The 12,172-nt window shown below is 42.3% G+C and overlaps 2 protein-coding genes across 2 annotated transcripts; one reads left to right on the top strand and one right to left on the bottom strand.

Annotated features, from left to right (window-relative positions):
* The first annotated feature begins 1,849 nt into the window (after positions 1-1,849).
* aqp8b (aquaporin 8b) lies at positions 1,850-4,045 on the top strand. The gene is made up of 5 exons (XM_056407896.1): positions 1,850-2,109; positions 2,619-2,745; positions 2,830-3,044; positions 3,411-3,545; positions 3,676-4,045. The coding sequence occupies exons 1-5, from the start codon at positions 1,850-1,852 to the stop codon at positions 3,716-3,718; spliced, it is 780 nt and encodes a 259-aa protein (XP_056263871.1). The 3' UTR covers positions 3,719-4,045.
* A 2,149-nt stretch (positions 4,046-6,194) lies between these two features.
* Positions 6,195-9,977, bottom strand: LOC130189177 (meteorin-like protein). Its single transcript, XM_056407893.1, has 4 exons — positions 9,809-9,977; positions 8,985-9,391; positions 7,887-7,946; positions 6,195-7,361 (listed from the first exon to the last, which is right to left on the bottom strand). Exons 1-4 carry the CDS (start codon positions 9,892-9,894, stop codon positions 7,024-7,026), a joined length of 891 nt encoding a protein of 296 aa, XP_056263868.1. The 5' UTR covers positions 9,895-9,977; the 3' UTR covers positions 6,195-7,023.
* Positions 9,978-12,172: the final 2,195 nt, after the last annotated feature.

A 12,172-nucleotide genomic window follows, 5' to 3' on the forward strand; every position in this document is an offset into this window, starting at 1 on the left:
AGCAGAATAAAACACACACAGTACATGTTGTCACTCATCACTAGGAGTATATGTGGTATTTGTTGGAATAAAGAATCACAATGAAGAGCACTTTTTGTTCACGTCTAATTGTGTATTAATAAACACAGCAGTATCTGGACATACACATCATGTTGGTTGCATCATGGCCACCTCTGAGATGTTGTGCCACCACCCAAATACAATGGAGGTGAATTGAATGTGACCCTTGGTGACCAATTCAGTCTCCCTAAATTACGGAGAAAGGGAATTCCCTCGGAGGATCCTGTTATATAAAGAGTTAACTAAATTCAGACTCATTGCCTTTTCAGACAAAGGACACACCTCGGCCATATCGACCTTATATAGCCTATATTATAAGGATCAATATTATATAGAAGGTTAAGTCATTCCTATCTGAGCAGCAATGTCTTGGGACCTATGAACTGTTTGCCTTGGCACTGATAATGACTATATGAGCCCAATAAATGGAGGGGAACGGGATCTGATTATTCCCATGTGCAAGACTTCCCTTTGCTGCAGGTACTTTAACCCTGTGTTGTCAACTTGTGGCTTAGTTTCTTATCTGTAAAGTCAAGTGAGAACTCGCATTGGAATGAGGGTTAATTTGTTCCTGTTTTTTCTGGGTATCTATTCCTCGTTTAGCTTTCAGACTCTTCTGTCACATCGTATTTAAGGGCTGCTTTCAAAGTCTCGTCAATAAAAACAGTTTTAAGCAGGTACCACTTTTAGATTTAGGTGTATTTTATTGAATCCAGGCTTTTAAATAAATAGTCTAAAATCAATAGTCCGATTTCATATAAATATTGCCCAATTATTGCCAGAAAAAGTAGGAGAGGCTCTTAAAATGCAAAAGATGGATTCTGTTTGCATTTTATTATAATATATGTATATATACATATATATATATATATATAATAGAACCAATCCAAAGGATCTCCGTTGATCCATAGGATTTTAACCACTGTGCAACATTATCCTCGTTTGACCAAAGGCACATCTTCAGTTTAGTTTTTTATAAGATGTCCTAAATATAAACAATCCACCATATGAGAAGAGGAAACATCAGAATTACAGTTCACTTTTGTGTTGACGGTGTGGCGGTGTGCACTTCCAGAGTCTGTTTGCAGGCTCTCTGAGGTCACCTCCATGACACTCTTTCCCTTAATGTGTGACCATCTTCTAAGAAATGATTAATTAGTGGGTGGAATCTGCTTTTTCATGAAAATATACTATTTAACTAAAGTTGTAACTTTGGGTAATGTATTGCCCATTTTGAAACCAGACTTTGCTCTGGGGTAAAATATTTATCCAGTGTTATGTTTGGCATCCTTAGGCTTGTGTTTTTGTTGCAGCACTATCAATCAACTTGAATTCCCACTCTATCTGCATCAAAAGTAAGAGAAATATGTAACATATACATAATGAGAAATCTTTATATTTATTGCCATAGTCCCTGCCATGGAAAAGTAGCATCTGAATACCTGCTTGTTTAACTTTGCCGCACATTATTAAGTTCCAATCATTGACCAAAAAAAGCTGATTTTTAAACAATTCATGGCACAGTTCACAAACTAGTCAGAGAATGCATGAAATATTCACCTTTGCAAGTGCACTAACAAAAGCGCATGCAATGAACAAACTGGATTAATAAGAAAAAGAGTTAGTGAGTTCATAGAAGGTCAGTGGAGCAACTCCACGTAGACTCTAACCTTAAGCACCAAGGTCAGTGGGATTAGCAGGCATAGATATATGTGTATGCACACGTCTGGTCAGTCCGCTGGTCAGTGTGACATCCTCAGCTCGGACCACCAGACCTCACTGAAGACTCATGGCTCATGAGAAGATGGAGATGGGTGAAGTTGGGGCTTCTCTTATGCCTTCAGAGTCCACGGCGGCTCCAGCCAGACCTCCGAACAAATTTGAGAAGCTATTTCAGCCACTTCTGGCCGAGGTGGTGGGAACTACTTTCTTTGTGTTTATCGGGTGTGTGTCGGTCATCGAGAATGTGGAGTCTGCAGGGAGGCTTCAGCCTGCTCTAGTGCACGGTCTGGCTGTAGCCGTGATGGTGGCTTGCATGGCTGAGATCAGGTGAGGAGCATCACGTTTATTGTGCACCATGGATAATAACCTTCTTTTTTTTGTTATGATAGAATTGTTTCCTTTATGCTAAAAGGACAATGCATCACATTTTCATCAGAAACAGGATTTCAAAACAATCGATGATGGCTTTTAGTACAAATATCTTTATTTGAAGAATTGTTTGAGAACATTAAACAAAAATAGCAAAACAATCATTATTCTTTCACTTAAAGGTTATAATGTTATAGAAAATAGTTGTGTGGATGAATCAGTCTTGTATACCCATGCATATATTCATTCCATCTGCATTAAACTATTTCATCCTCTGCAAATAATAGATAGATAGATAGATAGATGTATACTTTATTGATCCCGCAAGCGGGAAATTACAGGCAGATACTGGATGCACCAAACATTGAACTTTGTATCCTGTAAAAGCGCCAAGCCTAAAAACAGCATTGCCAAAAACCCAGAAGTTTACCTGCAGACCATAATTAGTTTGACTTTTGCCTCTGCAGTGGAGCCCATTTCAACCCCCCATTCACCCTCGCCATCTATCTCTGTGGGGGGATGGAGATGAATATGGTGGCCCCGTATATTGCCAGTCAGTTGTTGGGAGGGGTGCTTGGAGCTTCTATGGCGAAGGTGAACCGGTATCCTATAAAACATCCAACTTAGACTCTCTCATGTGTGCACGAAGTAGACTTTAATCTTCGCTGCCGCCAACAGATGATGACCTCGAGGGAGAACTTCCTCAAAGCCCACGGCGCGGCGTTTGCTCTGCTGCAGCCGGACAGTGAGGTCGGGGGAGCTGTGTTCGGAGAGGTCGCCATGACCTGCCTGGTCACCATGGTGGTGCTGCTGGGGGCGGTCAACACCCAGACCAGAAGCCCCCTGGTGCCCTTCATGGTGGGATGCACTGTTGTCATCAACATCTTGGCCGGGTGAGGAGAAATTAGTGAGAGGAAAAATAATTGTGAATCGAGAGATAAGCAAAGTTAATTTCTACAATAATGTGGAAGAGTATGAGGGAAGTCTTAACGTAAAATGAGTTATGACTTGATATCATGTAGTGATGCATCTATAATATTTGACAGGTTTGTCTGTAAGGGAAATCATTTAATATGTCCCATCTGATTTGCATTTGTCGAGCTACATCTCCCAAGGGACTGTAAGATGTGTTGTTTATGCTGCAGCAGTAATGCAAAAGCAGAAATACGGAATGACCGTGTATTACAATTCACATGAATATTGTTTTCTAAATAATGTGAAACTCATCTGAAGATCTCATACCTGTTTTTTTTGGCCAGTGGAGATGTTTCTGGCACCTGCCTCAACCCCGCCAGAGCCTTCGGTCCAGCCATAGTGAACAACTACTGGGGTTATCACTGGGTCTACTGGGTGGGACCCATTACAGGAGGCCTGATAGCTGCGGCACTGGTTCGGTAGGTGCAACTCAACATTTACACATCACACGTTCAAAAATTCCAATGTTCCTCTATTTATTTTATATAGTTACTGTAACTCAACAGTTAAAACAGAAAAAAACCTGTTCTTTGTTCTTCTTATTTGCAGATTCCTGCTTGGAGACAGAAAGATCCGAGTCATTCTGAAATAAGATCCTCTGTGCATGAACTTTAGTGGGAAAAATCACGAGATGGTTTTATCATCTACAGTTACAAGCTTCTCCACTAAGATGTGCGTGCATGATTATGCTTTCTTTGCTGTCCAGTAAAATAAAACTTTTTCACATAATAAAGATACTTATTTTAGTTTTTGGCCACGTTAAGTGTGCATCTTGACTCTGGAGTACGAGTGACAGAGGGTCATGGTTATAAAACAAAGTGTGCTAAAATGTGATATTATGCTTAGCTCATGGGGTTATTTAGGATGAGACTGCTCCCACTACTTCAGATAAAGAAGCTCAACTGAATTGTAGATAGTAAGTCAACTCGTGCGTCGGGATGGACGATACATTTAAACAATGCAAAAATTAAACATTTTGATACTAATTCTGATACATATTCATTTATTTCATTTGTATATATTTTTGTAATTTTTCAAAATATTGGTGATTAAAAAAATGTAAAAAATACAGTCACAGGCAAATGGCATGACATGCAGGACATTAATAGCTCATTCATTGCAAGGGTGTAAAAAAAACTGTCCAGCATTTAATATTAAATAATAAGCCTTTTGAAAACTTTCAAGGCGTGTTGTTCCTAAATGTTTCATGAGGTTATTGTGTTGCTGTTTGTTTTACTTTATTCACATTGATTGGAGTAAACTATAACTATTTGAATGACTTTTTAAAATGTGTTATACTGGAATTTGAAAAATAATGCTGGGCCAGCCCTTCTGTATGTAGTGTGCATGTTCTCATGTTCTCCCAGTGGCAGCGTGGTGTTTTCTCCCGGTTCTCTTCTTCCTCCCACAGTCCAAAGACATGCAGGTGCACGAGTGATGACTTTCAGAAGGAGAGATTTAATAAAAACTCTCAAACTCATTACTTTTTTAATTGAAAAAAAGATTTGCAAAAAAGCTTGAGCTAAAATTCAATTACCTCAAATGTTCAACCAATAATGCTGCTCAACGTTAAAAGGAGACCAAATGGCAACCTTTTCAAAGCCAAGATACATCTCTGCTCCAGCTTTGTGTCCCGGGCTCTCTGTCCCTGGTCTCTATAGCTAGAGCCGTGAATGCCTGCTCGGCTCTAGAGAGGCTCATGCTGTTTCCATTTGTACCCCTGGGCCTCCCCACAGCAGTGGCCCACATGGGAAAGCGGGCCAGGCGGTGGGATAAACCAATTACCCCCCAAGTCTGGGTGGACTCCTGCCGGTACACCGACGCAGCAGCTCCGGGCCGAGCCCTCCTGGGCTCGTTCCCCATGAGAGCCTGCTGGAATTCCCAGGGCTGAGAATGGTGTGTTCTCAAAAGCCTGCAGAGAGGCTATATTTTGCTTGGAAATGTGACATGGTGGCCCCCTGGGACAATAATGAGGGAGGAGACTTCAAACTGGATAAAAAAGGTTTTTGGAATGTTTCAATTTTGGGCAACATTTATCAAAGTAATTTGTTGTTCTTGAACTATGTCTTACATACATAGATACTTCTGGGTCAACACCAAAAAGGTTTTTCTTCTTACAGGGGATTTAAAAAATTGATCAAAAGCCAATTCTGCAAGAGGTATCATTTGTCATCATTTATGTGGATATGATGAAGGCAGAACATGACTAGACATATCGCATTTATTTTAATGTGGTGCTTTTCTTAAATAAAATTGTCCAAATAACTGAAAGAAAAGAGATATAGAGAAATAGAAAAGAGGATACAATATCAAAATCAGTCCGAAGAAACAGTTAGCCCTCTAGCTTCATGAGCCCTGATGGTTTCTAGATGACGGCAGCTGTGACAATGGTCATTATGTCTGCTGGAGGCCTTGTCACGGCAGGGCCATTGTGTGGCCCCCATTCACCACACAGTCATTTACACTTTCATTGGCAGCTATTTAGTCCTCATAAAAAGTTCAACACACCAATTTGTGAGCCCTGCTCAGCCAAGGAGAAGTGTGGAATAGGCAAAGAAAGCAGTTGCTTTTAAAGTCAATTAATTGTTCCCCTTTTCTGGGAGGGGCTGAGAGGGAGGATCCCCGGGCTTTGGGGCCTCACATCTGTCCATTCGTCTCCTCGGCCACGGAGGGGCCACACAACTCAAAAGAAAAACTCCAATTCAATCTGCTCAGAGCTTTTCGCCATCTAAGGAGATTTTGTGTTTCATTTTATGGTAGGGCTATATCCTATTATAAGAATCTGATTACAGGGGGAAAGATTGGAGGCAGAAGGATAAGGGGCTAAATAGGTTTCTTCAGCTCTAAATCCCATTCTCCTAAAAAAAAAAGTTTGTTCATTTACGCCTTAACCCTGTCCCTTAAGGGCCCAGAGTATTCTTGTGAACCGGAGGGCCTCATGAAATTTAGATTTGTATGCACTGTTCGGGCGCTCTGTTCACTTCTAAACACTTCATCAGACACACAGACACATAGACACATACTCTGATCAGATTATTCCTTCATATAAAAAAAAAATCAGCCAATCATAATGTTGGATGTTTTATTTATTTTTTGTGAGCAAGAACAAACACAATGTGAATTGCAGGTGATGTTATCATGATGTATTGATGTTCGCTTATTCTTGCATGCCATGGAGAATTATTATGTCCGGTCAATGATAAGCCAAGCTAAACGTTGAACTGAAATGCCAATATGGAAACAACATGCAACAGATGTAAGGGGAAAACAACGTGCACAATAAAAATAAAATGAATGTCCAATTCTTATCTGGATTGGTCAATATTATAAATTCTCTTTATTAAATAAAATGAATGTGATCACTAAAACAGTTAAGAATTTATGTTGCACTATGAACACAATGATTCTGAATTAGATGCAAAAAACATTTTCCGTAATTCAAAGGTCATGCGTAGGGTATAACACAAATAAATAGACGACGCAAAGAGGATTTGAAACTTAAGCACAGATTAATCAGAATAGAAATACCTTCACAATCGTATATGTACAAGCCTATTCACTGTGACAAACTGGCGTTGGCTGTGCTTCCTTCTTTCTCTCGGTTCAGGGGGGCAATTGTCACACACAGAGCAGCAAAGTGAACAACAGTTGATGTGGGGAGAAGCACAAAGAGAGAGCAGCAACCCAACCCCTTCTTTCTCTCTCCCAGGAGTAAGGGCAGTGATGGGAGGGAGACAAAGGCCGGCCCTATCTGAGCCTCAGTGCAGGAGGCCCTGCTGTTTGCTCTTGCTCTGCTCCTCTAAATGTGAATTTTTTTTCCACCAGAGATTCAATTACTTTGTCCATGCTGGTGATGCTTGATGCCACCTTCCAGGCACAACATCCCCACAAACTTCCTCAGTCCAAAGGGAAGTCACAGGAATTCTGACGCGCTGCCCATGCGGTCTGGTAGACCGACAGGAAGTCTTTGTATCGCGGGGCACACCCTAACCAGGCTTCCCCAAAGTGTTCTGACCCTGTGAAGAGGAATTCTCCGTCCCCGGGCTTCACGTGGCACTGCATGAGTGTGAGTATGTGTCCACGCCAAGGCAGGGCGGAAGGCGAGGATCTGGAGGCCGCCGCTTGTTGCTCAAACACCCCGCTGCGCTGCCAGTAAACGCGCTCTGCTGACACCTCCACCAGCGACGTCTGGCGTACAGAGTCGTGGGAGACGTTGTTGATGTAGCCTCGGACCACTGGAACAAAAAGCAGAAGATACTTAGAAGAAATGAAAGGAAAAATCTGAAAAACAAGTGGGTTTTTAATGAAGAACTCTTAGAGGTTTGCGACATGTTCTTTTTTCTTTTCTTGTTTTTCTCCATTTACACCTAAACTGCTCATCCATCCCATAACTGAGAATGGACACTGCAGGTTTGTATGAGGCACAACACACAAATCCTAGTATGTCATAAACAAAGTCAGAGTAAAACATGTCATGAGAGATAATAAGTCATAAACATCATAGTTTAGTGTTTCAGAGCAAGAAAGTCATAAATCATGGAATGGAAAGTCGTAGAAAGGTCATACTTCACTGTTATTTATGACGGTATATATTTCATGCTAATGACAGCCACTAGTTGGATATCTCTTTGTTTTGATTAAACCTCATACATATTCAGTTTTGTTTATATTTTTCTCTTCATTTAACTCTAACTTCTTAATTCGGGCCACGTTACTTTGTGGCCCCAGTATGTCTTGGTGGGAGATCAATATGTACCCACCAAAGTCACTGTTGCAGACAGCCATGAGGAGTTGTGTATTATTGCAGGGTTGGCACGACGCTGTGAATATAAAAAATCAGTAAAGAAAATGTCATTAAAAGATGAAACTTACATCAAATCTGTCAATCGTTCACCCCCAACCGTGCATGACCCAAAGCGCTATGGCTGACGTTGAAGGATGGGTGTCACTTCTCCTGACTTAAAATCTGACCCGCATACCAACGTTATTCATCTCCCTCCTCACATCAAAAAGAGCAGAAACCAGGGGTTCGATGGAGGAATGTGGCTCCGATGTTTGAGTGCTCTGCCCACCAGAACGCCTCCAGATTAAAAACCTTCACTAGTCTTGACCCCGTGTTCGACTCCTATTGTCTCCGCCTAATTGAATGACCCTTTGCCCATGCAGGAGACAGCAGGAGTCAAACACTTCTGCCAGTCTGGCAATTCAGAAAAGATAAACCAGCAGCTGTCTATTATGGACGTAGGATGACATCACCTCGTTGGGGACAGGCCCTCACACATGGATAAATGCTAATAAACAGACATGCACAATGAAAAGGCATTTGTGGAATCTGCAGTGTATTTGCGGTCTCAATTCAGGCCCTTGGCCCGGTGCCCTCCAGCCGCCCTGTGGTCTGCTCTGTCCTCGCTGCTTTGTCTCCCTGATGGAAACCAGACAGCCAGACAAAAACACGCAACTGACCAGCAGCTGCATACCCCGGTCAGCAATTGGGACTGTAATCAAAATGACCGCTATTTCCCAGAGGAATTAGGCTATGTTGGTCCCTCACACTTCACGACAGGTAACGCAATACATTACAATTGTATTCACCATCAGGTTATTTTTGTGGAGATACTTTATGTGATGGCATCTATGAATTCATGCTTACTAAGTTGTGTATTAAATAGATTTGGGTTATGATCCCATGCAGCCTCTTTCCAAAAGGGACGGGCCCATTAGAAAAAAGGAACTTCCCAACCAGCATGGCAAATCACACGTTGCCCTTATCAATGGCCTGTAACGCATCTATTTAATAATGTATTACGCATGATTAATGGCATTTCATTCCTGAAGCAACATGAAACAGGGTCCCTCACCCTGAAGCCCCGTGTGGCCCGCGTTGGACACAGCGCTCCTGTTGCTCAGCAGCTCGTATCTGAAGCCCATCGTCCGGCGGCTCCACGAGCCAACACTCTGCGGGCTGGACTGGAGGTAGATGGCGGGCCTGTGGGGTCCATCGACCCGGAAACAGAAGACCTGCTGCTCGGGCCGCCCGCCCTCCGTCTCCAACAGCTCCAGCTGCCCGGCCCGTTCGATGAACACGCTGGCTCCACGCAGAGAGGGAGACGGCTTGATGCACACGGTGGTGCGCATGGCGGTGGACAGGTTGGGCTCCAGGACCACTCGGAGAGCCTGGCCCGGGTAAATCCAGCGCACCGAGCCCTCTGTGCAGCTCAGCTGCACCTGCAGCACAATCCTGGAGTCCACACCAGCTGCAAAACCGCTGGATCCGCAAGGGAAACCGACAGGATTTAAAATTGTGAAATTTAAAATGATTGCTTTGTAGGCCTATGGCATGTATTACATTGTTACCAATTGCGTTATCAATTTGTAAGAAATCCTATACAGATTCCATGTATATTATTAAAAACACAATGTAATATGGGCTACACATGATCACTGACTGCAGACTTTCCTGTATCTGATCATTATAGCCTACCGCTATATGAAATGTATGCTAGTTCATTCATAAATGTGCATATGTTCCTAACTATCTAAATAAGCATCATATATGCAGTTGTAAATGTAAATAATTAATTAATTGCTTTTATCAACTTTAAATCTGCAGAATTAAAATAGTTTTTTCTTCTTCTTTCTTTTAAAGGCATGTAACCTTGCAGAAATGACATAAGCTCCTCACCTTCCAGTCCAGTTGCACAGATCAGTTGCACAGCTCCGGAAATGAAGACCCAGGATACTCATCAAAATGATCACACGAGACAACATCTCACCCTGCACACACAGAAACTAATCCAGACAGAAGTTGACGGTAGTGCATGGCGAGAGGGTTTGTTATGTCTGTTGGTCGGTGAGAGGACGCGCGCTCTTCTGCGACTCAGCAGAGAGAGAGGGAGGGAGAGAGAGAGGGGGGGGATAGAGAGAGGAGGGTCGGGGGGATAGAGAGGGGGGGGAGAGAGAGAGAGAGAGAGAGATAGGGAGAGGGAGAGAGAGAGAGAGTTTGAAAGCCTCTCTGAACATCAGCACAATAATTCCTCTACTTCTGAGAGGCTGTCCGTAGTTTATTATTGTATCTTTACTCAAGTTAAAGGGCATTTTTTTGCCTTTTTCCTGAAAAAAGGCAAAACTGAACTAAAACAATTAAGTACAATCAATCAAATTGAGATTTATTTATTTATGAATTAACAAACCTACCTCCTAAGTCACACTTTACGTGACAGACAGTGCTTTAAGAACATATAATCGGTTTATGTTTATCATCCACCGGCAAAAAATGAATCCGCGTGTCTGTGCTGGAGCTTCATCTAGTGGCGGGATGATGCAGCGCACCACGTCCTCACATCTGGAGGACAACAATCTGCTGCCGCAGGCTTCCAGCGTGAGAGTCTGTAACTCAACAGCCACTAATATCGTCGATGAGTACAAACGTAACCAGCTCTCAGCAATGACCCATCCACCGCGGCTGAGTGCGTTCACTCCAGCTCGCCGGCTCTTTGTGAGAGAACGCGTTGGCACCGTGTCAAGGTGTTTGCTGGTGGCGACATCTTGTGGAGGCGAAGTCTGTGGAGCGTGACTAGGCAGGCCGCTCTGAGCTCGGCCGGCTGCAGCCTCTCCAGAGGTTTGCTTATAGCTTATTGCTTATGGGCCCCCGGGCAGCATCACATCAAAGGGCCGAGGTTCTTGATGGGTGCGTCGTTGAGTAAATTACACTCATATGGAGAATTTGGCCAGATGTTGTCACAGCTGCAGGAAAAGCCTTCGCAAGCTCGAGTAAATCTCGATGTTTTGGAGATATTATCAGTCACGACTTTTTAAAAAGAGACGTATATTGACAACACTATTTAGAGATGAATGCAGAACAAGATATGTGAAGCAGTTTAGACGAGGCAAAGTTGGCGACGTTGCAACACCTTTTTAAAGGAAGGTTGCATCAAAATGCATTTCTGGAAACTGCACTTCAACACCATGTTCCATTAAACCACAAGACCAAATTCAGATATGAGCCTGTAAGTCACGTTTTAAATGGCCATCGGCGAGACAGAAACCAGACGGACAGTTGTTACAGTACCGGATGGTCAGATTGGGTCATGTGTCTCAGAGAGACAAAGCAAAGTCAAATGAATGGAGGCTTTGTGCCTGAAGCCTCTGGATCCTTCGTGTGGTGTGGAGAGGCCTGAAGGATCAAGGTGATCCTAACTGGGAACACTCTGAATTTATTGAAAACATTACGGCCTATATTATACATCTTAAAATTACACAGTTTAATGCCTGGAAGAAATTATGAAAAAGATTATCTCCGGTTACTCAACCATGACAAGGTCACAGTTTGGGAAACACTTCTGTGATTCAGTTTCCATATATTCTGCATACAGCAATCAAATTGATCACTGTTGACAATAAATAATATTAATATCATCATCATCGTTATGTAGACACTAGCGAGTTTCGCTCTTTCAGCTTTAAGGCCCGTTGGCGTCTACCGTTATGATGAAGATAACGATGATGATGGACGATGAACAATATGCAGGTATAGGTATGGTCCAACAACGCCTCACAGATGTATAAGCGACATTTCCATAAGATATTAGCAAACAGGCCTACTTGCAAAACAAAAAATTAAAGAACTTCAAATGAACGCGAATGTGAAATAATAACGGAATTTGAGACCAGGCCCTGTGGTCGGATTTGAACCGGTGAGATCACACACACAGAAAGCTCCCACAATTACAAGAGAAAAATACATTTGTTTTCTAAATACAAATTAGTCTATTTTAGCTTGTGCATCTGTTCAAATACGTTCGCACATTGTTGTAAAGAGTATTTCGTACAAACTAAATCTTGCTCAGCAGGAATAAGGAAAAACGAAATCTATATTCCACCGTCAGAGCGTTTGGGATTAGGGACTAAGGATAGGAATGGGTAATTATTAAATCCGCTAAATATGTTGAAGTTGGAGTATAACTGTCCTGCAAATTGAGATATATTATTCATTTATATTTTTGGATGTGATCAAGATGCCTAAACATTAATATTGCGTTTGGGAATT

Source organism: Pseudoliparis swirei, chromosome 23 (assembly GCF_029220125.1).
Source record: "Pseudoliparis swirei isolate HS2019 ecotype Mariana Trench chromosome 23, NWPU_hadal_v1, whole genome shotgun sequence".
NCBI lineage: Eukaryota > Metazoa > Chordata > Actinopteri > Perciformes > Liparidae > Pseudoliparis > Pseudoliparis swirei.